We start from the raw sequence: 26083 nt of genomic DNA, 5'->3' as shown, positions 1-26083 counted from the left end.
TTCATGTTTTTGATAAAAGTTGTTTAAATTGGGAACTTTATTTGTTTCATAAGGGGAAACTAAAAGGCAAAGCTTTAAAAGAAAAGGAAGTACCTAAGTATTGAGAGAGAGAGACAGAGACACTGTTTTTTGGGGAATCATCGGACTTGGTTTCTGCATTATCTTCAAATGGATAGAACTCAAATAATGAATCATGGAACACTACATCAAAACCTAATGAGGTACCAGGTGGTGGGTATTAGAGAGGGCATGAATTGCATGGAGCACTGGGTGTGGTGCAAAAATAATGAATACTGTTATGCTGAAAAAAAATAAACCCCAAAAAACAAACAAACAAAAAAGCTCCAAAAAAAACCCCCAAAACTAATGAGGTGGGGCACCTGGGTGGCTCAGTGGGTTAAGCCGCTGCCTTTAGCTTGGGTCATGATCTCAGGGTCCTGGGATTGAGCCCTGCATTGGGCTCTCTGCTCAGCGGGGAGCCTGCTTCCCCCCCTCTCTCTCTGCCTGCCTCTCCACCTACTTGTAATCTCTCTGTCAAATAAATAAATAAAATCTTTAAAAACAAAACAAAACAAAAAACTAATGAGGTACTGTATAGTGACTAACATAATTTAAAAAATGGATATAACTACCCAAAGTATTAGTCACACTAATTGAAGAGGTTGCCTTTAGAAGATGGGAAATGAAGTGAGGCACAAGGACCAGGACTGTGTTCTTAAGAATCCACAGAGAAGGGGCACCTGGGTGGCTCAGTGGGTTAAGCCGCTGCCTTCAGCTTGGGTCATGATCGCAGGGTCATGTGATGGAGCCCTACATCGGGCTCTCTGCTCAGCCAGGAGCCTGCTTCCTTCTCTCTCTCTCTGCCTGCCTCTTTGCCTGCTTCTGATCTCTCTCTGTCAAATAAATAAATAAAATCTTTAAAAAAAAAAAATCCACAGAGAACTATAAAACTATAAACTAAAAGCTATAAAACTAATGCACAGGACGCCTGGGTGTCTCAGTTGGTTAAAAGTCTGCATTGGACTCAGGTCATGATCTCGGGGTCCTGGGATAAAGCCCAGGGTCAGGCTCCCCAGTTAGTGGGGAGTCTGCTTCTGCCTCTCCCTCTGCCCCTTCCCCATCTCTTGTGCACACTCTCAAATAAATAAATAAAATCTTAAAAAAAATAAAACTAAGGTATATTTATATTTCTCAATGTAAGTGCAGAAATATCCTGTAAAATAACTTTCAAGGTCAGTAAAAATTTCAATATATAAAAGCTTACTCTTACATGAATAGACTACGAATTAAGTCATATCTCCTCTGTACAGATTTCTCTCACAGTAAGCCTAAAAAACAGGTGTAATCTTTAGAATTTTGAAAAAATTTTCCCTAAATTGTTAAGATTATCATTAATCCTTATCTTGGATTTGCTAAATAGAAAAAGCTAAGGAGAAAATTATATTTAAGCAATTTTCTCTTTAATATTCACATTGTCAATGCTGGCTATTTAAAGCTGGAATTTCCAAATGGGCTTTTATTTTTTTGCATGTGCAGTTATTTCAATGTAGTTTTGTTTAACTGTGGTTATTTGTAAAGTTAATAGATGTATTTATTTTGAGAAAAAAAATCAAGTTGTTAGCAGGTACTTTACAATGACTATCAGTTACCTAAAAATCTTTCTCTTACCATTGTGGATGAGTTGAACATGGCCTCCCAAGAGCCAGAAGAGAGAATCAGTCACAATTTGGAATGAGTGTAGTAATTCATCTTTTTCTTCACCCTTAATACACACACACAAACCCAATTTACTTTTCTGTAATTGCTTTATTTAAAAAAAAAAGAGAAACTTGTCTCTGGGGAGTCAGAGGACCTGGTTCCCTTAGCTATTCATGATTTTATAGTGTTTAGTTTCTTAATTTATAAAATTTGTGTTACGGTAGAGTAGTAACACAAATTCCCATGTGCCACTTTAATTAACTTGAATTAATTAAATCTAGAAATGTGTAAAATTTATTTAATGCTAACATCCCTCAAAATGCCAATGGAGATGCTGGAAGAATTTGTGAGCTATTACATAGAAAGCCTATACTCTACTACTAAGTTTAATTCCCTACCTACAATATTTTTTTTTCCCAATTTCTCTGTGGTATATATTTTATTTTTTTTATTATTAACATAAAATGTATTGTTTCAAGGGTACAGGTCTGTGATTTACCAGTCTTACACAATACACGGTGCTCACCACAACACATACCCTCCCCAATGTCCATCACCCAGTCATCCCATCCTTCCCACCCCCCTCCATTCCAGCAACCCTGTTTGTTTCCTGAGATTAAATGTCTCTTATGGTTTGTCTCTCTCTCTGGTTTTGCTTTGTTTCATTTTTTTCCTCTCTTCCCCTATGATCTTCTGCCTTGTTTCTTATACTGAAACCACTATCTTATCCATATTGTCTCATTCAATTTCACTCATAATTTAATTTTTTTTTTAATTGGAAGACACATCTCAGGTTTTCTGTAAGAAATATCTTAAGATCTGGTCTACTTTACTAGCCTAGGCATGAAGTACAAGACTGTGTCTATTCCTTATCTACTTAAAGCACCTCAACTGGAATTTAATATCTTATGATGACTTAGTTATTTCTCTTCATAATTCATGAAAGTGGTGAATGTGCTCAACCTTTAATATAGCAGTAGGCCCAAATGTATATATAGCCAAGAACTACTACAAGATAAAAGAGTTTCAGCCTTATAAACTTGTGATTCCTATAGGTCCTATAATCAAATTGAGCTGACATTCACAGAACATTCCACACAACAAATGCAGAGTTCACATTCAAGTATAGAGGCAGTCCTTGCTTTTTGCATGGTACCATGTTAAATGAACTTTTTGAGCATATCAAAATCTTTACATGTTTCTAGTATGAATGAGTTTCAATTAAGGTGGCACTGTACAAAGCAAAGACAGCTTATAATGAAACATTCACCAAGATAAAAGGGCCATAAAACAAGTCAGAAAAAATTTCAAAGGATTGAAATGATACAGGTATGTTATCTGACCACAAAGAATTAAGGTTGAAACTGGTAACAATAAAACATCAAGAAAATTCATTCAAATGTGGAATTTAAGAAACAGAACAAACCAGCACAGGGGGAAAAAGGAGGAAAACCAAGAAAGACTCTTTAACTATAGAGAACAAACTGATGGTTACCAGAGGGGAGGTGGGTGGGCAGATGGGCTAAATAGGTGATGGGGATTATGAAATGCACTTGTCATGAGCACCAAGTGCTGTATGAAGTGTACAATCACTAAATTGTAAACCTGAAACTAATATTACACTGCATGCTAACTAGCTGAATTTAAATAAAAACTTTTAAAAAAATTTTCAAATATTTGGAAATTAAGCAACTTACTTCTAAGTAACTGACAGTTAAAAAAAAAAAAAAGATAGTACATATAGCATTTAGCATAATCCACCCAAAAAAAGCTTGTTGGATTAAACAAGCCCTATGTTTGGGTTGAAATATTTCCACTGCAGAAGATCTGAAAGATCAGGGGCACCTGGGTGGCTCAGTGGGTTAATCCTCTGCCTTCAGCTCAGGTCTTGATCCTGGGGTCCTGGGACTGAGCCTCACATTTGGCTCCCTGCACAGCAGGGAACCTGCTTCCACCTCTCTCTCTGCCTACTTGTGACTTTTCTCTCTCTCTCTAAGTCAAATAAGTTTAAAAAATCTTAAAAATTTAAAAAAAAAAAAAAAAAGATCTGAAAGATCAAATAGAAAAAGTTCACCTTTATTGTTCTTGCCACGGAAGCTATTAGGAAAGTGCTGGGCCACAGAACAATACTTTCCTCCACTCTTAATTAAAGTAAAAGATATGTTTTAGGAAAATGCTATGGAAATAAATATCTATAGGTGCTGCTTAAAGTTAAGAAGCAAGGCAAATCCTTCAAAGTCTTACAGTATGCTTCAGCCAACATTTTAAAATTTCACACCTAGAGATTATTTTTTGTTACAATTTTAAAAATGTTTGAATCCACTGCTCTAATTGTACTTTCAGTCAAGTACTGCACATTTGAAAAACAATGTGGAACATATTCTCAAGAATTTTGGCTATTAAAACACTAAATAAACACATATACCTTAGCCGCATTGATGAAACATGTTTGCAATCGTCTCCCCAAAACAAGAAAATTTTCTGCAGCTGATGGGAGTAATTCATTGTAAAATTCCTCTGCATCTTCTCCTGGCTCCAAGCCCACACAGCAATGGCTGAAATAAGAGCACAAATCTGTGACTAAGTTTGTGTTAATAAAGGAGAGAAAGTCATTTAGAGAAATGAATCCTCCCGAAACTGCTCAGAAAGGTCAGTCCCTGGATATAAGAGGGGTATACTCAACCCTCAATAATAAAAATTATTTGTGTAGACTACTATTAACAAGAGTCCCTAACCCAAGAATGGTTTCTAATTAGTAAATATTGCTATCAAACACTTTTCAACATAATGTGAAGACACTGATAAACAATAGTGACTACCCATGAGTATGCTAAAAACTTAACTGGTGAATGAATGCTCAATTTGCTTTTTTTTTGTACACCAGTCCTAAAGTAATGGCCAAATGCTAACATAGATCTGTTTCTCTTTCTATTTTGGTTGCTAAAGTTAATTATTTAAGAGTGTCTATTTTGATTGTGAACATTAATGAATAAAAATTGTTTTTTGTACATTCACAAACACAGGGATTTCTTAATATTTGGATTCCACCCCATAGAGCCTTAATATTTTCATGAGCCAAAATATCTAATCAAAACAAAGGCTTTATTTACTTAAGGAAATAATCTTGAAAATTAAAGTATAAGGAAAGAACATTATGTACATTTGTTAATTGTTTTTTCTAACTATACATCTTGAATCTGGCCTTTACGTAGAAACAAATTAGGAATAGCAGTTTTGAAAGGTAAGATCAGTTAGTAATGCATGTTTTTAGTGACTTAATTGGGAAGTAGCTTAGGCACTGAGAACAACTGGTTTATTTTTTTGCCTTTTTAAAAAAATAAATGATTTTGATCTTTTCTCTCAATTTCTAGCATGGCAGTAGGTCAGCACATGCTGCTTCTGAATTTTATTCACAGAATTTTGGGTTACCTAATGAAATACACAATTAAGATAACTAAATCAATACAGCATGGAACAACTAGTTTCTACATCTGTTCTCCTATAGTATTTTGCTTTATCTTTCATTTCACACCTCTTTCATTCAGCCTTGTATGATAAAGTCACATAACTGCCATCTCATCTCTATTTAGAGTCGGGGCCTTATTATCTTCATTTCTTCATATATTCTTTAATCAATAAAGAGTCTGTTAGGTACTTGAGACTCAGTGGTAAGCAAAAGACATGATTATCATCTTCATAGGACATATGCAGCAAAATTTTAGACAGTGAAATATTCACAAATATAGTTAAAAATAATAATATATGGTATGAAGGAAAAGTACAACCATATTTACCACAAAGAAAGTTGCCAGTGCTTATTAACCAGATGAGTAAAAAGAAGCAAATGTTATAAATAAGAATCTACTACTACATCCCTCAGGAACAAGTGGACTTATTGCTTCACTTTACCTTAATATCTGTGTAAGCTGAGAAATTGTAGTCCAACCTCCCTGGATTCGAGAACAATCTTGACTGAGCACCAAAAGGCAATACTGAATGAGATCATAACAATATATATCTTGTTTGATTTTCTTCAACTCTGAGCTTCCTAAAGGTGTGTTGTTTATTATTTCTAAGGCAAAAGCAAATAGGATATACTTATTTTTGCTCAATAAATCCAAGAGCTTTTTTTTTTTTTTTTAGTTTGAATAACAACTAAAAACACTTTTAAAAAGAAAACAAAATCACTGCTTTATCACAAAGTTAAAATTTCTCTGAGCAAGTTAGAAACAAATGCCAAAACTATACCCATGATGGAATTATTCTATTACTTAAAAAATGTTAGCCAATCACAAAAAGATTTTCTTAAATATTTTTTTTTTTTTAAGATTTATTTATTTTTGGGGGGGTGGGAGGAGCAGCAGGAGACAGAAAAAGAGTCTTAAGTATACTCTGGGCTGACTGCAGAACCAAATGCAAGGCTTGATTTCATAACCCTGAGATCATGACCCAAGTTGAAACAAAGAGTCAGATGCTCAGCTGACTGCACCACCCAGGGGCCCCAAGATTTTCTTACCTTTTAACTTCAACAGTATAACAGGGACATTCTGCTCAGGACTTTTTGCAACTTCGGCAGCTAGAGATAAGATCCTTGGGTCTGTACCTGTTGGCTTCATTTCTTATATCACCTATATTTTAACAGAATCAGAAAGATAAAGGTTAAACAGCACTAAAACATTTGCTCCCTAAATAATGTCTGAAAAACAGTTTCAATATAAATAAAACTTTAAGTTTGCTTGCTTTGGGAAGTGAAGGGTATATTTTTCAATTTCTTTCTTATAGAAGGCTCTGGTTTTTCTAACTAAAATATATCTAAAAGAGCTACAGACTCCTATAATTTACTGTGACAGTTACAGCACATATGATTTATCATGCACTAGAAGTCATAAATAGTGCTAGACGCTCCATATTCACTCTTTCTAATCTGCACAGCAATCCTGTAATAGAGATTACTTTATCACAAAAGAAACACTAAGTACAGAAAAGAGCTAACATAGGCCTGAAACAAGATTGGCCCCTGGTTGGTGCCTAGGAATTTGGGTTTTGGAAGGGTTTCCATCATTCCCTATTAAGAGTGGCTCATTGTGCCTGAAGTGTTTGTGTAAATAATGTGGCTTATGCAGAATGTCTGCTTTCCTTCCAGAAGTTTGAAATTCTAGTAGTTGGGAGTAGAGGATACCCACATGACCATCTTTCAATAAAGACCTTTGTGACTGAGTCTCTACTGAGGTTCTCTGGTAGACAACACTTCAAAATGTCAGAATTCATTATAGGAAGAATTAAGTGTGTCCTATGTAATACACTGGGAGAGGATTCTTGGAAGTTTGCACCTTCCTCAGGATTTTGTTCCATTTGCCTTTTCTTTTTGTTAATTTTGCTTTGTATCCTTTCACTGTGATAAATCACAGCCACAAATATGACTATATCCTAAGAACTCTGAGCCTTCCCAGTGAATCACTGAATCTAGGGTTGGTCTTGGGGATCCCCAACACACAACTCAGAAACGAAATGTAATTACAGGATAACAAAAGCTTGTTTACAAATAGCATAATAAATAAAATTATCTTAAAATTAAATAAAAAATGCATCCCAATTCATTAAAACTTTACAAAAAAATTTTAAGGCATTCAAAGCTCAAAGATATCATTATTTAATGAAAAGTACAATCTTGGGCGCCTGGGTGGCTCAGTGGGTTAAGCCGCTGCCTTCGGCTCAGGTCATGATCTCAGGGTCCTGGGATCGAGTCCCGCATCGGGCTCTCTGCTCAGCAGAGAGCCTGCTTCCTCCTCTCTCTCTCTGCCTACTTGTGATTTCTCTCTGTCAAATAAATAAATAAATCTTTTAAAAAAAAAAAAAAAAAAGAAAAGTACAATCTTTACTTATATTTACTTACATGAATTAAGTACAGGGCTAAATGCTTTTATATACGTCATCTTATTAAATCTTCATAACAGGAGTATGAGGTAGAGCCTGTAATCATCTCATTTTACAGATATGAAAAATAAAGCTTCAAGAAGAAACTTACCATAATGCCACCAGCATATGATGGAGTAGGTATTCAAATCCAGATCAGTCTGACTTCAAAGTCTATGGTTTTAGCTACAATGTTAATTATCTTCCCTTCCATGTAAAACAGTAAAAAACACAAAATGTATTCCCAAATGACACTTCTAACTCACTCACTTTTAGCTATTATTCTTCACCACTGGCACCACTTTATACCTAAGACTTGGATATAATACAAGCATCGAGATGTTACTCCTTTAAGTAAAACATAAATCACAAAAAAAATTTGATAAATAAAATCTTAAAAAAAAATTTCTGAAAATATTTCAAAGAAAGCCCACCACAGCTCCTGGTGTCACTCCTGGTGCATAGTAGACATACAACTTTCCAAGAGAGTAGATACAGTTATCTCACTCTTTCCAGTGGCTGCATTATGCTATGCTTCCTTTTTAAGAGTGCATCAAAATATTATTTAAACCACATGGGTGTTCAAATGGGTGTTCCAATTTGTATTTCCACTAGCAACACATGAGGGTGCTCATTTTACTAAGCCTTCCTTAATACAAACTGTTATCTTTTACATTTCTGCTAAATGAAAAATGGCATCATCTTGTTTTAATTTGCATTGCTTTGATTATTAGACAAATTAGGCACATCTCATGTTCATTGTCTGCTTCTTTTATATATTTTCTATTCATATCTTTCAACAATTTATATATTGGTTTCTTCTGTAGAAGCTTTCAGCTTTTGTTATGGATCTGAACATTTTACCTTTTATATTGGCTGTAACCAATTTCTCATTGTCATTTATTAAGTGTCTCTATCACACTTTTACAATTTCCATGTACTCGAGTGTAACAATCTTCTAGTATATGACATCTACTTTGGTGACATTCTTAGAAAAGTTCTCCCTACCTTAAAATCTAAAATACAGTCTCTTAATTTTTTCTGGTGTTTTTATGGTTAGTTTTAGTGCTATCTTCATTCACTTATATCTTTATATTTTCAATACACACTTATTCGTGAATGGTGTATGACAGAAACCTAACTATATTTTTTAAGTTAGATGAGGTTATAGATTTGTAGAAAAGAACAAATGCATACAGCTATCATAAATTTCTGAAGTAATATGTCATGAATGATATAAACAAAGCAACCTGAAATGTCACTTGGGTACATTTTTGAACTCTATTTAATTCATTAATCTAATTTTTTTTTTTTTTTAAATTCCAGGGCTGGTACAACCTGGTTCATTTTAATGCATGTTTGGTGAAAATTCACACCAGTAGGTTTCATGTCAGTAAAACTCATACCACCCTTGGTTGCTGCCTTCTTATCTCTTGATTCACTGTCATTTACCCAGAGGCTAGACCAGTGCCTTAACCTATACCTGGTAGGTAGTTAATAAATATAAGCTGAAGCAGGGAATAAAAATACAAATTTTGGGCATTTCAAAATTTACTTTTTTTTTTTATTCTGTTATGTTAGTCACCATAGAGTACATCATTAGTTTTTGACATAGTGTTCATGATTCATTGTTTGTATATAACACCCAATGCCCCATGCTCTACAGGCATTTCAAAACTCACTTTTTTTTTTAATTATGTTGTGTTAGTCACCATACAGTACATCATTAGTTTTTGATGTAGTGTTCCATGACTGTATATAACACCCACAGCTCCATGCAATACGTGCCCCCCCTTAATACCCATCACCAGGCTATCCCATTTCCCCACTCCTCTCTTCTCTGAAAACCTCAGTTTCCAGTAGTCCATAGTCTCTCATGGTTTGTTTCCCCCGCTAATTTCACCACGCCCCTTCATTTTTCCCTTCCCTCTCCTAATTTCCTCCACGCTATTCCTTATGCTCCACAAGTGAAACCACATGATCGACCTTCGCCGCTTTACTTATTTCACTTAGCATAATCCCCTCCAGTTTCATCCATGTCGATGCAAATAGTGGGTATTTATCCTTTCTGATGGCTGAATAATATTCCATTGTATATATGGACATCTTCTTTAGCCATTTGCCTGTGGAAGGGCATCTTGGCTCCTTGCAGTTTGGCTATTGAGGACATTGCTGCTACAAACATTGGGGGTGCATATGCCCCTTCTTTTCACCAAAACTGTATCTTTGGGGTAAATACCCTGTAGTGCAATTGCTGGGTCATATGGTAGCTCTACTTTAAACTTTTTGAGGAACCTCCATACTGTTTTCCAAAGTGGCTCTACCAACTTGCATTCCCAGCAAATGTTTAAGAGGGTTCCCCTTTCTCCATATTCTCTCCAACATTTGTTGCTTCCTGCCTTGTAAATTTTTGCCATTCTAACTGGTGTAAGGTAGTATTTCAATTTCTTGACTCTCTGCTTTCTTTTTTATTACAATATGTAAACCTCAAATTTCTAAATGAAAGTCTTTTTTAAGTAAAATAGGCTTAAAACACTGTTGTTCCCCTCTAGTTAACATAATACAACACCACTGAAACATTATTATCACCAAACACGTGTGTAGGGCACTATGTTAGATGCATCAGTCATAAGAATTTTATATGGGACAGAGTCCCTATTGTTCATGTTCTGGTTGGGAAAGAAAAAGTATACATGCATGTTTATACACATGTGTAAAATAAAATACTTAATTATGTGAAATACTTTAAGTGCCAAATAGATGACAGAGATGATAAGAAAACAAATATTTTATGTGAAATACTTTAAGTGCCAAATAGATGACAGAGATGATAAGAAAACAAACCAGAGTCAGAGGAGTGGGTTTCTCTCAACCAGTTTTCTTATCTGTAAACAAAACAGCAATTCCTACTTTTTAGAATAATTCAAGATTTAGAAAAGAAAGCAGAAACCAAGGGTGGTTCTAAAATATTGCCACACAGTGGAGTTATACATCAATAATGACAACCATTTGGAGAGATTTTACTATGTGCTGTGAATTGTTTTAAATCCTTTCATGTATTAATTCAATTAATCCTCTCAACAATTCTAAGGAGTAAGCACTATTATCCCCCCCATTTTAATGAAGAGCATATTTTAGTTTGCATGAAGTCACACTGTAAAGTAGGAAGCTGGGGTTGAAATACAAAAATTCTGGCTCCAGAACCTGAGCATTTAATTACCACACTAAACAATCTTAATACTTATTTAAAAAGCAGAATTTAAACAAGCAGATACAGTAAGGGAGACATATGCATGTACTTGGCTAAAACAATAAATAGACGAATTTGGCTAAGAAAGCATGGGAGTAGAGTTTGATTACATACTTACCCTGAAAAACAACCACCGGTTGCGACAACCATCTGTAAACTTTTGTTGGATGATTCTCCTCTAATAAAACACTTTCCTCATCTTTACCATGAAACTCGTTAACTTTAAACAGGAAAAAAAAAAAAAAGACAATTATTTTTCAATTATTAATGCTATTACCCTTTGCCACAGCAGGAACTTGGGCCTTGATCCTTTGGGAATTTCGTCTTCCTGCCCGTGCCTGTTACTGCCTCCAAGAATCACTGTGAAGGAAATAAATAAAAGAAGGCTACCTAATGCAATCTGGTTGCAACTGATCCGAAATCTGTAATTTCTAACTCCGAATCTTTCCTCCCCTTCCTTCCCGTCCACTGTCCCAACACCACCGGGAACTTCCCTGGAAAAGATCCTAAGGCGATTGCCCAGGTAACGGCGTCGCCTCCAGTGAGGTCCAAGGTCCGAGACTCCGAGGCCGCGAGCTCCTTCGCTCCGGATTCTAGACCCAGCCTCGGCGGACCAGGCCTTGGGCAAGACACCGGGCCTTGAGCCCCGCTCTCGCCCCTCCCCGGGCCTCAGTTTCTACTACAGATCTCCACAGAAAGGGCGCAAATCCTCCCGCTACGAGCGGCTATGTGCCCGGACGCTTGGCCCCGAAACCCTGTGGCCTTGGCTTCCCGGCACCTCGAGATTCTCTTCTTCCCCAGTCGCCACCTGAGGTGAGTTACCTCATCCTCTCTTCGCGTTCTCCTCCAGGAGCCCCTGCTCCCACCAATCACCTCAGAAGCGCGGCCTTGTCCCGGCGGCGTGCGTCGCAACGCGGGAAAGGACCTGGAGGCGGGACCAGGATCCTCGGAGCGAGGGGGCGGGGCGTTCCCTCCGGGCAGCCAGTCAGCTCGCGAGAGGAGCTCAGGGGGCTGCGCGCGTCAGGCGCAGGGCGGAGTCTGCTGGCTGCCCCGGCTAGTGCAAGTGCAGCTGCTTCAGGATGAGGTGGCAGACGGGAGGCAGCGCAGGTGGCCAAGCAAAGTCGCAGCCAGAGAAAAATGATGAATGGAGCAGCGGGACTCTCGTGCATGGACCGTCGCGAGCGGGTTCTCAAGTTAGGCGAGAGTTTTGAGAAGCAGCCGCGCTGCGCCTTCCACACCGTACGCTGTGAGTGAGGACGGTCCCCGGGAGTAAGAGGGAACTCTGGATATGGGGGTGTGGAGGCACAAACCTCTGAGTTGTGTTCCCACAGATCCCCTTAGTCTGCTGGAGAATGGGGTGTCCAGCCTTCTCCGTTGCTCTGCCTGGAGTCTCAGGGGTTTCGTGGAAGGAGCCGGAGTTGAGCAGGTGTGGGTAAACCCTGGGTAGAGAGATTCGAGTGAGACCAAGAAGCAGAAAGGGAAACTTTGTGGAGGAGACCTACAGGGGTGACTGTGGAGACAGACGTGACTGGTAGATGATGCAGCGATGGACGGGGAAATAGTAAGGTGACAGATGGAAGGGTGCAAAGTACCGCACTATTATTATGCGGAGGAAAGGAATGCCTTGAGGCTGGTAGGGAAATATTCCCTCTTTTCTTCACTTTTTCTGCCTCTAGCTGTTTAGAGTTCTTGTTTCATGTGTTCCTGGGTAGATATTCTGAACCGTTCCAGTAATCTGTATCTCTTTTGACCCGTAATTTCGTTCAGATAATGATCAAATACTGATTATCAAAATACTGGAGGATGTGTTATTCATTTTTTTAGAAAGTTATTTACTGACCTTCGATTTCTCCTTTTGAAGTCCTTTGTCCTCTGGAACTAGTTTTGATAAATTACCCTCTGTTATCTTGAGTTAGAAAAAGGAGCTTTTATTTTAATGTTGGATGGTATAGATTCCAAAAAGGAAAATATAGCATACTATGATTCGGTATGTAAAACATTTCATTCTTTGCATAGTAGCCCTCAGAATTATAGAGCAGAAAGGAAACTTTAAGATCTTTGAATCATAACCTCTTATTTTTATGTGGCAAAATTGTAAAGTAGGTATTTTTTCACTTCCTTTTTCCTGCCTTGTTCTTCCTGAGTGTCTCATCATTCTACCTTTGTCAGTGCTTAGACTATCAGAGATCTTCATGGTTTTTAATCTGAACTGCTCCATGCTTAAATCAAAATACCCAATTTAAAACTCAACAGACTCTGAAAGTTTATAGTTAAATTATTGACAATCTAATTATAGTAACTCAGGGTAAAAGTATAAAGACCAATAGGTTTAACTTTCCAAGGATATATTTGCATTTTATAAAAGGGTTTTGTTAAGCAAAATTAACATCCAGTTGGTAGAATAAACAGGGTAGATAATTGTTAACAGATGATCTTCAACAGGGTCCTTTTATTTTGTTTTCGTTTTTTTCCCCTACAACCCTGAGATCAAGACTTGACTGCCTAACAGACTGAGCCACCCAGGCACCCCATCCTTTGTTTTTTCTGCTTTGCCATATTTGTCATCTAACATTAACCACAGTGAGACAGTTGGTGCGGCTATGTAGTTTCTCTCTTTCAGTCCCATTTTCCAAAAGTATGATATAGCTTTTACCTGGTTTCTCCATCCCTTTGTTGCAAATAGTATCTCCTCTCTCCTCTTCTTTCTCAGATTTGCAGTAGCCCTTTTAATAATTTTTCAAATCATAAAGTTTAAGATTATGAAAGTTTATTCATTTGTTTGGTTGTTATATTTTCATATAACTTGGGTATATATTCTCTTTCAAGGACATGAATCCTAAATGAAGAGAATATAAAATAGCCTTTGAAAAGCTCCTTGCAAGTGCTTCAGCATGCTGGAATTGTGCCTTTAGAGCTCAAGAATCAGTTGATCTAGCTACAAAAATGAAAAAAAAAAAACAACAACAAAAATAGACAAAAGAACCATAGGAATAACAATCACAATAAACCCATATGTTTGAATATACTTAGTGCTGTGGAAGACATAAGAAAGGTTTTAGCCTCAGTTTTATTCTTGTTGAAGCGGGCAGAATCTTTCTAGATTTATTTGAACAAAAACAATCATTATCCTTGAGGATAGGTTCATTTACCATATGATCCTCACTCTTAAAGACTCAGAGTAAGGGACGGAAACTATAGAACAGGAAATCTTACTTTCGTTCAGGTGGACCTAATTTATAACAAACACTAGACTTACTCAGTATAATCTGGGAGAAAATAATATTCTATGTTTATGTACAGGGGTAATTATGCCTGTCTAATGTGCTGAGGCCTTGTACAAAACTGGACATGAATTCTGGCCTCCACCACCTATGTATGTAATATAACTTTTGGAACAGGCTCTAAACCCTCAGCCTCAGTTTTCTTGTACAAAAATGGTAACAATAATATCTACATTTCAGAGATTTTTTAAGGATTAAATACAATTGCATAAACAACCTAGCACAGTAGTTGGTGCTTGGTAGAGAATAAAGTAGTCACTATTATGCTTGAAGGGTTATATCCATGTGTGTATGAGGAATGCTGATGAATATAATTAATTTAGACTTACAAAAGCATTTACCAGGGCTTAGCAATAAAACCTATCAAGAATACAGTCTGGCATGTGGTAGGGAAGACATGGGATGGTCTGTAAATGATAAGCTAAATGTTTAGCAACAGATACTACACTGTGTGGGAGAGTTTGAATAACAGCACACACTAGAATAACTTTTGAATTTGGGCTCATGCTAATTTTACAATTTATATCTAGATAAGGAACTAGACATTGAAATTCCCAAGTGTGTAAATGACACTACTTTTTGCTGACACGAAATGATGAACTCATGGGCAGCGACTACAGGAAGATCGTCTGAGGCTTCAAGTGGACTACTCCCCAAGAAGTGATTAAGTTTTGGTGTGAGCAACCATTAGAAAGTACACTAATGAAAATGGGATTAAAATGATATTTACAATGAATGTTCTCTGATCAATGTTGTATATTGGAAAGGGTATGGGTTTTGGAGTTAGTTGAATTAGTTCTTATCCCAGGAAGTAAATTTATGATAGTAATCGTAATTCTTTTATGGAGATATAGACATTATGTGACACTACAGCTGAAATAGTCACAAAAGTGATCAGCATTGACTGAAAAAGCATTAAGTTCAAAGTAGGAAATGTTTTTCTACTCTATGCATAATATAAGTAATTGCACTATAAAGAAGAAAATAATAGGGGCACCTGGGTGGCTCAGTTGGTGACGTGTCAGGCTCTTGATTTTGGCTCAGGTCATGATCTCAGAATCATGAAATCAAGCCCATCATGAAATCAAGAGATTTTCTCTCTCCCTCTACTCCTTCCTCCTCCACCCCTTCCCCTATCCCTCCTCCTGCACCCTCTCACTCTCTCTAAAATAGATAAATCTTATATAAAAAAAAGAAGAAATAACATAGATGAAGGAAATCTACAGAGAATAAATAAATAGTAAAATTAGTGGTGAGTTTTCCAAACTAAGGAGAACTGAAAGAAAGAAACTGTGTAGTCTGGAATTATAGCAGCTTTGAAAATACATTTGGCATTTGGAAGCACATGGAAAACAAGAGATTACTCAACAAATTCTATAATTCTAGGTCTATACTTTGTTCACTTGAAAATCAAAAGTTGTATACTTAAAAAAACTTGTTTGAAAGTAAATAAAAGACAATCTTAATATAGAAAGTAATAAAAAGTAAAACTTATTCAAACAGCAAATAATTAGAAATATAAATAGGGGGACACCTGGGTGGCTCCGTTGTTAAGCGAACGGATGCCTTTGGCTCAGTTCATGATCCCAGGGTCATGGGATCAAGCCCCACATTGGGCTCCCTGCTCAGAGGGAAGCCTGCTTCTCCCTCTTCCACTCCCCCTGCTTGTGCTCTCTCTCTCGCTGTGTCTCTCTCTGTCAAATAAACAAATAAAATCTTAAAAAAATATATATATATAAATAGGTTCAGAATAGTTTTGATTTATTGTTTATAAGTTCATCCTTATCATTAAGTAAAGCTACAGCTATTTTGAATACATTTCTGTCTCTTGTAGTTGTCCCATAGACATTTAAACTTCAAGGACTTGTGAATCTCTTGAAATTACAGTACTTGATATGTATGTTCACACATGCATATTTTTTCCTGTGGAGAAGATCTATAGCTGATCTATAATTTTTATCAGATTTCCAAAGGGACTTATGACTATTCCTCACCTCCTAACAACCCCCCCAATACATGCAAAAGTTAAGAACTGAATATAAGTCAAAAAAGCTATATTTTATGAGTGGATGGAGTAGGTGGCTTGATTTCCTGGCTTGATTTTTTACTGGCTTCATTACTTTAGAGGAGTTCCCTATTGGTAAAATGTGGGTGAGAATCTTCAAAGAGTTGTTGTGAAGATCAAAAGTAATGATATATTGGGGCACCTGGCTGGCTCAGTTGTTAAGTGTCTGCCTCCAGCTCAGGTCATGATCCCAGGATCCTGGGATCAGCGTGGAGCCCCACATCAGGCTCCCGGCTCTGCAGGGTGGTCCCACTTCTCCCTCTTTCACTTCCCTTGCTTGTGTTCCTCTCTCACTGTCTTTCTCTCTCTCTGTCAAATAAGTAAATAAAATCTTTAAAAAAGTGGTGATATATTATAAAGAAAAAGAATCAGTATTTGAACACTATAACAGAGATTATAGATTAACAGCCTATTGGCTGAATTTGACAGTAGAGATTCTTTGTTTCACCCACACAGTTGTTGTTTAAACATAAATTTGTTGTAAATAAAATATCAAGATATTTTATACAGAAATCGATTACCAACTTCTCTTTCAAAAATTAGAGATAACCTGGCCACACCAAACATGTATTCCTCTTGGCACAGCTGATTGTCTTCTTGATATTGGGTTTATTCACACGATTCCCCAGTGGTCTGCTTCACTGCCTTGGCTTACCTTTCTGGCCTCTTCTCTAAAGTATTATTTAGCTGTAGTTAAATGCAGTCATATCTCCCAGTATTGTCCTTTGTGTCACTGTCAGAAAAATATGGGCGATCAGAGAACCATGGTTTTGCTCTAAGGTGTCATTTTTGTTTTACTTATATATCACAGAGAATTCTTTTTTGTCAAATATTAAGTTTGGGTGCCCTCTATGAGAATAGAAATGTACTAGTGAAAAGTACAAAAGGAATATGGCAGTATCTACCCGAAAGAAATGAGAGTCTTGAAGTACAGATGACTCTGATCCTCAGGAAACAATTAGAAAACAAGCCTTTTGCACATAATTTAGCGGAAATAAGTTTATGCTTAAAATAAGCTTGTAGGTAGTTCAGAGAAGGATAAATATATTAACCAGAGTCAATTATAAAGAGCTCATATGTTCCCATTATGTTAAAGACATTATGCTAGGAGCCATATTTCAGGAGGAATTAAAAGTATGAGGCATTATGCTTTAAAATAATTACAGTCCAAAAGGACATGTACAGGAAGAGGTAAATAATGCCATGTCATTTATGTTAGGTTTTGATGAGTGGTATGGTAAAGGCTAAGAAGTGGACGTGCCCCCCCCCCCCCCAAAAGAATATTTTGGAGAGTAAGGAAAGGGCTCCACCCAGCGACTACTTTAGGGAAGAGGAGACTTTGAAATAAGACTCACATTCTTCTTCTTCTTTTTTTTTTTTTAAACCTCGTAATTTTATTTTATTTTTTTCAGTGTTCCAGTACATGCCCTCCTTAATACCCACCACAAGATTCACATTCTAAGACCAAAAACAGAAAAACAGATGGGCAAGCTATAGGTACTTTAATAGTTTAGCTTTTTGTTGATTGAAAACTAGTTTGCCCTCAGCAATAATAGAAGGAGATGGCTCTGAAAGATATTATGGAAAAAGACATAGTGATTAGATGTGAGTGATGAAGAAGATAGAGGAACATTTACAGGAATACATACACTGGTGAGCAGAACCTTGAAGGAGAGTTAAAATTAGAAGGTTGTGAACACTTTAAGACAAACAAAGGCTTTTACTGGGTACCCCTATAGGCCATGATGATAAATTACTTATATCAAAAATATTTTAGGGTCACCTGGGTGGCTCAGTGGGTTAAAGCCTCTGCCTTCGGCTCAGGTCATGATCCCAGGGTCCTGGGATTGAGCCCTGTATTGGGCTCTCTCTCAATGGGGAGCCTGCTTCCTCCTCTCTCTCTGCCTGCCTCTCTGCCTACTTGTGATCTGTCCGCCAAATAAATAAATAAAAATCTTAAAAAAAATATTTAAGTGGTATTTACTTCATATATTCTGTATACATCCTTACAAAATGAAGTTTTCACTTTAAGGTTTCAAATGATATTTACTAGCTCAAATTGCGCTTACCTTCTTTCTCCATAAACGTTGATATCAATAATCAGGGGCACATGGGTGGCTCAGTTGGTTAAGTGTCTGCCTTCGGGTCAGGTCATGATCCCGGGGTCCTGGGATGGAGCCCCATGTGTGGCTCCCCACTGAGTGGGAAGTCTCCTTCTCTCTCTCCCTGCACCTGCTCCCCCTCCTGTGTGTGCACTCATGTGCGTGCTCTCTCTTTCTCTCTCTCTAGTAAGTAAATAAAATATTAAAAAAAAAATAAGGCTGATATCAAAGGTTGTTGATTAACCTCTTACCTTTTTAGTCTACTAAATTTATGGTTCCTTATTCTAGCTTTAGCAAATATGAATTTTATGATCTTGGGCAAGGGACTTAATTTCTCCCACCATCCTCTGCCTTCTCTGTAAGAGGGATATTCACTACTTTAAGAATTTTTTTTTAAAATACAGATTCTTTAATTTTTTTAAAAGATTTTATTCATTTATTGGACAGAGAGAGAGATCACAAGTAGGCAGAGAGGCAGGCAGAGAGAGAGGAAGGGAAGCAGGCTCCCCGTCGAGCAGAGAGCCTGATGTGGGGCTTGATCCCAGGACCCTGAGTTCACGACCTGAGCCGAAGACAGAGGCTTAACCCTCTGAGCCACCCAGGTGCCCCTACTTTAAGAATTTTTGTGAATGTTTGAGATAAAAGTAATTAGGGGAATTTTTTAAATAATATATAAGTAATAGCTGTTACTAATATTTACTTTTGTATCTTTGTTTATTCTCTTGTATTTTCCTGCCTTCTGCTTTCTACTTTTTCTTTATTCCTGTGATACTAAAGGCTCAGTTCAAATTTGTTTTCTTAAATATTATTGCCTTTTAATCAATTAACACTAAGACTTATTTCTCTAGAACTTCTTTTAAGCACCAAAAACTTAACACCTAAATTATTTTTTAACTTTCTCATTACCTTACTGCTACTAACTACCCAACTTATTTTCAGTCTTTATCCTCAGTGGTACTACTTAAGGATACACTGTAAATCAAATTCTTTCACATTTTCTATGTTGCTTATTTTATTTTTTTATCTATTTCTTAAAATCTAGAAATAAGCATCAAGGTTTTAAGAGATATTGCATGTATTCAGTTTTTAATAAGGCAGCATAAAGAATAAACCACATTATAAAGAACATTTAGTGTGAATTGTTTATATTCATATGTGCTTAGGGAAGTTAAGAATGGATTTCATTTCTTAGAGTTGTTGTAATAATTAAATATGAAGTGTTAAGCAAGATGCCTGGCAGGAAGTAAGTGTTCCATAAATATTAGCGATTATAATTACCATTGGGAAGCAGGACCAGCTTTTGTTTATTGAAAGAAGATAATTTGATGAACACTGGAATATTCTCTTTTCCCAAGATCTACCTATTATAGTTCCCTAAATTCTAATAAATGTTCAGTACTTTGGATTTAAACTTTTTGTCTTTGGCTTCCCTGTTAATATAAAGATCTGTCTCTTGAGGTAAGGGTAATTGGGGTAGGCCTTTTAGGGATTGATAATGTTCTGCTTCTTGATCTTGTTGCTGATTACATATGTGTCACTTTGTGAAAATTCGTCAAGCTTATGACTCATGTTTTAGCTTGCATGTATCCTTTAATAAAGAGTTAACCTGGAAAAAATATATGTTACCTGAGGAGTCCTATATCAGAATTATCAGTCATTTATATGAATTCATGTGAATTATTTTTAAGTTGCTCCCATATCTTAGAGTTTTATAAACTTGTTCAGTATATGAAATATCTGAGCACCTTAAATTCCTTCTGAATAATATATTTTAATAACATTTGAATTATGATTTAATTCAAAATGAAAACCCATTTTAAATTCTTCTGAAGATTTGGTTAAATTTACATATCCTTTAATGGTAGGATTCATGAAAAACTCAAACTGTTAGCTCAATGATTGCTTTTCCTTAAGTTTTCCCATGAGTGTGTGTTTTCCGTGTATTCATTAATTATGTATTCTGCTGGGACAGAAGACAAGTGATAACAGACACCCAAGATGGCTTAAGAAAAATTACAGGAGTAAAAGCCTGAAAATTGAAAACATTCTACTGGTACTAGTTTTTAACCAAATTGTGAAAACACTGACGTTATGTATTTTTTAGCAGTAGAACATCTTAGTTTAGTTTATCTTGACCTAAACAGGTTTCAGAGGGAGCATGGTTTGAGGAATACTATTTTAGAATTTAGCTGTTTATCAGAATTATACATATGGAAATAAAGTAGATTCGATTTTATATGTAATATGAAGACTCTTCTAAAACCATTTTAATTACTGGCTGTTGCAAAGTGACTTATCACTGAAACATGTTCATATTTTTAATATCCAGATACCCAGCTATTGTTCCATTTTGTAAAAATCCATATCTGTCTCTATTTTTAGATGACTTCAAACCTGCTTCTATTGATACTTCCTGTGAAGGTGAGCTTGAAGTCGGCAAAGGTGAACAGGTGACAATAACTCTGCCCAATATAGAAGTGAGTATTTGTATATATTCAGACTGAAAGTATCTTTTTGCAGGATTTTTACTAAATTCAAATGAAAATAATTGCACAGTTCATGCAGTGGTAGTTGAAGTAATTAACAAATACACCAAAGCAAAAAAAAAAAACAAAAAAAACCCAAAACTTTTTTTAAGCCATTTTAGGTAAAGCAATCTGAAAATACTTTTTAAAAATACTTTGATCTATTTAATAAGTTTCAGGAACTATCATTTCAAATGATCTGAAACACTTAGAGGTCTAAACATATACTTATTAAACTAGTATTATGAACCAGATTTTGTACTCTAAACTAGGAATAATAGCATGTTCCCAGCCTTCTTGTCCTAATCTGTTATAGCAGGACACATAGATGTCTAATGGTATATATTAGAGCATGTACAAAATTCTGTGCTAGTACATCCATTGATTGAAATACTCTGCTTGGTAGAATCTTAAAAGGCTTCACAAGGCAGATGCTGTTTGAGTTGAGCCTTGAAGGACAAGTAGAATTTCATCAGGCAGAAAGGGAGTAGACTATTCTAGGCAGAAGAACAGTATGTAAATGGCTCTAATAGAGAAAGAACAAGAAGTTTGTGGAATAAATGAATTAATGTAGTAAATAAATAACAGAATTTTGAAAAATGATTGATAGAAGTAGTCTCTGGAAAGATGAATTGGGATCAGATGGTGAAAAATTTATCATCTTCTAATGTAGAATTTAGGCTTTATTCCATAGGTATTAGAATACCATTAGAGGTTTCTGAGGAGAGTAGTAACATGATTAGATTTTTTGCTTTTAGAGTGGTTTTAGCAATAGTTTGGGGAATGGGTTAGGAAAAAAAGACACTAGGTCAAGGAGGCTTTAGCCAAAGTTTTGTCCATTTAAAAAATTTCCAGATGTTTCAAATACTATTTACATAAATAGACAAATTAAGTGTTGCTCTAGTTTTCTCAGCTTTTGAGTTAGAAATGTCTTTGCATTCAACTTGTTTCTTTTTTTCTTTTATACTGACTTGAGCTATTCTCAGAGAACACGAAGACTGTAACTTTATATTTTAACCTACAGAGAAAGCACTGGACTGAGATTTTTTCTCTGTTCTGTTGAATTTTTTAACAGAAATTATTTTGTGCTAATTCATCGACATTCTTGTTTGCATTTATGAGATGATTTGTTGTGATTGGAGGTAGAGCGAGCAAGCTCTCTATCCTCTAGTCTTCTAGGCTTCTTATTTTTTATCAGCCAACACTATTTATTGAGACCCCACTGTTATGTCAGACTGTATCAGTTGCTGCCTTTGAAAGAATTCCTAAGGTTAATTAAATTTGTGGAAAGACTTCCCATTTGTTCCCTTACAAACTGAAGGAAATGAACAACCAATTCAGTGTGATATGTGGATGAATAAACTTTTGCCTTATTCTGTTATGAAAAGCTGGCATCTCTAAATAGTTCGGAAATTTTGTACCAGTAAGTCAAAGGCCATTTTGCTTTATGATGTTTATTAAAGAAAAACCTAAACTATCCCCTTAATTCTAAAAGTTATTGAAAAGCTTTAAGTTGATAACTGGTAGCACTAGCCTGGTCTCAGGTTATAGGATTATTGATCAGTGATGATTGGTTTGTGGAAAAAAAAAACTTTAACTTTGCCATGTAGATTTTTTTCCCTCAAATTAACAATCCTTCCATCCCCATTCCTTGCACTGCTTTGCTCTTACAAGCAGGTGGGGGTTCTTACATTTATTAATGAAACTTTCTCATTCACACATATCCTTCTTTAAGCAAGAGTTACCATCCACCATGTTTTTGGTTATGATCTCAATTGAGATATCTCTTTAGAGAATGACAAATATAGAGAGAAGTTTTCAAACCTTCACACTGTAAATTTCTAAAGAGCAAAAGAAATAATTTGGGAAGAAGTAATATCCCTCACCAGTCCACCAGAGATATATCCAAAAAGAATATGTCTCAATATTTGTGTGCATGTATGTATGCATGAGAAAGAAACAGAGGGCAGAAGGGCCATATTTGCACATACCTTCTGTGTGGCAACTCCTGTGCTAAGTAGCTATTGGGAACAGCAGAAAACTAGACATGGTCAGTGTCCTGGAAAATATTACCATTTAATGAGAAAGACAGGAAATAACTGCTTAAAATATTGAAATGTAAGGACTGTCACAGAGGTATACACAGAATATTACAGAAGTGCAGAAGAAAACTCAGCAGAGGAAGAAGAGATGCCAGGGTTTCCTGTCTTGAAGAAGAGTGGAAGTTACCCAGGTAAAGGAAAGAGGGAAGACATTTTAGGCAGAGAAAAGAAAAAGACATGGGTTAAGACAAGGCAACAAAAAAGTCTGTTATGTTTGAAGAACTACATATAAGCCACTCTGGCTAGATCAGAAGGAGTCCACTAGGAACATAGTGGGATATGGAAAGGCATTTAGGAATCAAATAAAAAAGTGTTTAATGTGTAATGCGAAAGAATTTTAAGTTTATTCTATAGCCCTTTTAGACAGCTGAAATAAAAGAGAATAGTTAAAATTACCACCTGTAGAAAGCAAATATTTTTTTCTGCTGACCATATAGTCCTAGAACAATTGTGAATAAGAGTAGAAATTACATTCTCAAAAACACTTTGTGGTTTTCTTCCCTTAAGAATTTCGTTAAACAAGTAGGAGGTTTAATATTTCTTCAGAGTTCTTAAGTTTATGGAAATGTAATGAATGTTGGTCGGGGTATTTAGATTCTCTATTTTCTCTATGAACTTGCTTTCATCATTTGGGTAAAAATGACTAGAAGGTAGAAGTCATTCTATAAAATGGAACTTTCATTATACTATACTTTCAAGAGTACCTTCAGTTTCTGGCCATTCCTTCATAAGGTAGATTTTCTTATTTTCATTCCTCTGGATTTCCTTTGTTAATGCCAAGTAGAAGAACCTAATAAAAATGAAGACTATTAAGCTGATTAATATTGGGCATTTACAAATCTCTCTTCCTTACAAATAATTCTCTATATTTGGCTATTATAAACTTTCAAAATGTTAAATCTTGAGGGGAAAAGACCTAACTATAATGATTTGTCTTTGGTGCTGTCCAAGTGTGACATTCTTTAGTGTTGTCTCTATCTTGAGGAGTACTTTTGTGGGACTCATTGAAATAGTCCACTTCAAACTTCCAAACTACCCTTCCTGTTATGCAGGAAATGCATCTCTAATGGCTGCTTTTGACGTTAGCCCCCAAATGTTGACTTGTGGAAATTCTATATGTCAGATGTGCTACTATCCCACTCTAAGCCACCCTCTTTGGCAATGTCCCTTCCAGGATGAACTGTTTGATTCTGTCCACCGAGTATTTAGCTCAAATGAGAAATTAGCCCACCACATTCTTGGGACCTCAGCTTATTTTAAGACTGGTTCTATTTTCACATCTTATTGTAATTATGTTTTTTAATGAATTGTATCTTTTACCATATATATTTTTTAATCCTGTTTTTGTGATTTTAATCTTAGTACCTTGTCTCATAGTAATATTGCACCCTTTCTTTTGATTTGCATGTTCATGGAATCTCAGTATCTGTTTTTTTTTAATTCAGCTGACATTTTGTTTTAAATATATCTTTTGTTAACAGAATATTGTTTCTTTTTTTATGAATTTATTTTTGAGAAAGAAAGAAAGAGCACATGAGTAGGGGTAGGGGTAGAAGGGGAAGGAGAGAGAGAATCCCAAGAAGACTCCACACTAAGCATGGAGCATGAAGCAGGGCTCAATCTCACAGTCCTGAGATCATGACCTGAGGTCATGACTTTAGCCAAAACCAAGAGTCAGGTGCTCAACAGACTGAGCCACCCAGGTGTCCTATTCTGTTTCATTTTTAAACCGAGTTTGACACTTCCTGTTTTTATTAAAAGAATTCTATCCACATTTAGTTCAAAGCTGATGTGCCTGATTTTTACATCTATCATCTTTGGTATGTTTATTAGTTATTTTAGTTTTTCCCTCATTTTTTAAATTAGTTTCATTAAGCATCTCTTCTTTCTTTTTCCCTTCTCCTATTTGGGAGTACAATTGTACTTTTCCCTTTCATTACTGATTAATTTCCTGTCCTGGTATTCATAGTCAGGTATGATCAGATTTCCCTGTCAGCAGATGGGGGACAAAATTGAAAGGACAGTAGGGAGGAGAATAGGAACCGAGGTGAGATGATGATTGCATTATGAAGTTGGGTAATAGTAAATATGGAGATGATTGGATGTATTCAGTAATTTTTTTGTTTGTTGGTTCATTTTTAAGGAGTGAATGAGTTTAATGTTGTAAATATAGAACATTTGGAACAGTGTCTAGTACTCTGTAGATGTTCACATATATTTATACAAGGCAGTCTTTTTAAAAGGTTAATTCTGAGGACACCTGGGTGGTTCATTTGGTTGAGCATCAGACTTTTGATTTTTGGCTTAGGTCATGATCTCAGGGTCCTGAGATCCAGTCCCACGCTGGGCTCCATGCTGGGCATGAAGCCTGCTTAGGATTCTCTTTCTTCTTCTCCCTTTGCCCCTCCCCCTGCTTGTGTGTGCTCTTGCATGCTATAAATGAATGAATGAATGAATGGTCATTCTTCTGTAAATGCTTCTTATGACTTACAGAAAAAAAAAAAAAATCTCAAACCCTCCCCAGAGCCAGCAAGACCCTGCAGGATCTAACACTTATCCATCTGCCCAAGCTCATCTCCCTTTCCCACAAGCCCTTTTCTCTCCCTTCATCTTTCTGGCCTCAGATCTTTTGCACTTGCTGTTTCCTTTTCCTGAAGCCCCCCACCCCCAGTTCTGTGGTGGCTGAGTCCTTATCTTTCAGGCTGCCTCTGATTTAAATTTCATTTGCTGAAAATAGTTAATTTAGAGGCAAAGACAACTCATATGCTTGGGAGTTTCTTGGTAATTTAATACTTTAATACTCCTTTCTTGGGGTATAGAATAAGGGAATAGGCAGTAATTAAAGTTTAGGATAGGAATGGTGCTCAATTTAATAAAAAAGCTTTGCTTTTTAAAAGCTTGTTCAAAGTGTGGAAGACAGGTATAGAGACTATGAAAATTTTATTTAACTTGTTACTTCGGATCAAAATGTTCAGATTGCTCATATTCAATATCCATTTAGTATTTGTGAAGGCCTTGGTACTTCAGGTGCTAGGAGCAAGAAAAGAAATCATAATCCAATCCTTTAATGTTCAGGAACTCAACGTGCAATAATGTATTATAATTTTAAGATCTTTCCTAAGTAGGAATACAAATATTATAAAGAAG

General features: G+C 36.2%; 2 protein-coding genes across 5 annotated transcripts in view; one reads left to right on the top strand and one right to left on the bottom strand.

Moving 5' to 3' along the window:
• Positions 1–11808, bottom strand: part of IQCB1 (IQ motif containing B1) — a 55841-nt gene extending 44033 nt beyond the window's left edge. The window contains exons 1-8 of one of the 4 annotated variants that reach the window (XM_004745486.3): positions 11684–11808; positions 10980–11081; positions 10456–10496; positions 7724–7818; positions 6215–6326; positions 5608–5770; positions 4124–4253; positions 1669–1762 (exon numbers count right to left, since the gene is read on the bottom strand). In XM_004745486.3, the coding sequence (XP_004745543.1) occupies positions 1669–1762; positions 4124–4253; positions 5608–5770; positions 6215–6314 (487 nt within the window). In that variant the 5' untranslated portion in view covers positions 6315–6326; positions 7724–7818; positions 10456–10496; positions 10980–11081; positions 11684–11808. Of the gene's footprint in view, positions 1–1668; positions 1763–4123; positions 4254–5607; positions 5771–6214; positions 6327–7723; positions 7819–10455; positions 10497–10979; positions 11082–11138; positions 11222–11683 lie in introns of all 4 variants that reach the window. The other 3 variants (XM_004745485.3, XM_004745484.3, XM_004745488.3) reach the window with 3 other exon arrangements.
• Positions 11809–12059: 251 nt separating this feature from the next.
• Positions 12060–26083, top strand: part of EAF2 (ELL associated factor 2) — a 41008-nt gene continuing 26984 nt past the window's right edge. The window contains 2 exon segments of the mRNA XM_045088838.1: positions 12060–12107; positions 20692–20786. The gene's annotated coding sequence lies outside the window, so the exon portion shown is untranslated.

This window comes from Mustela putorius, unplaced genomic scaffold, assembly GCF_011764305.1.
Source record: "Mustela putorius furo isolate JIRA1106 unplaced genomic scaffold, ASM1176430v1.1 tig00003834_pilon_pilon_pilon, whole genome shotgun sequence".
Classification (NCBI taxonomy): Eukaryota; Metazoa; Chordata; class Mammalia; order Carnivora; family Mustelidae; genus Mustela; species Mustela putorius.
The sequence above is the reverse complement of the archived record's forward strand: the minus strand, read 5'-3'. Positions and strand labels throughout refer to the sequence as shown.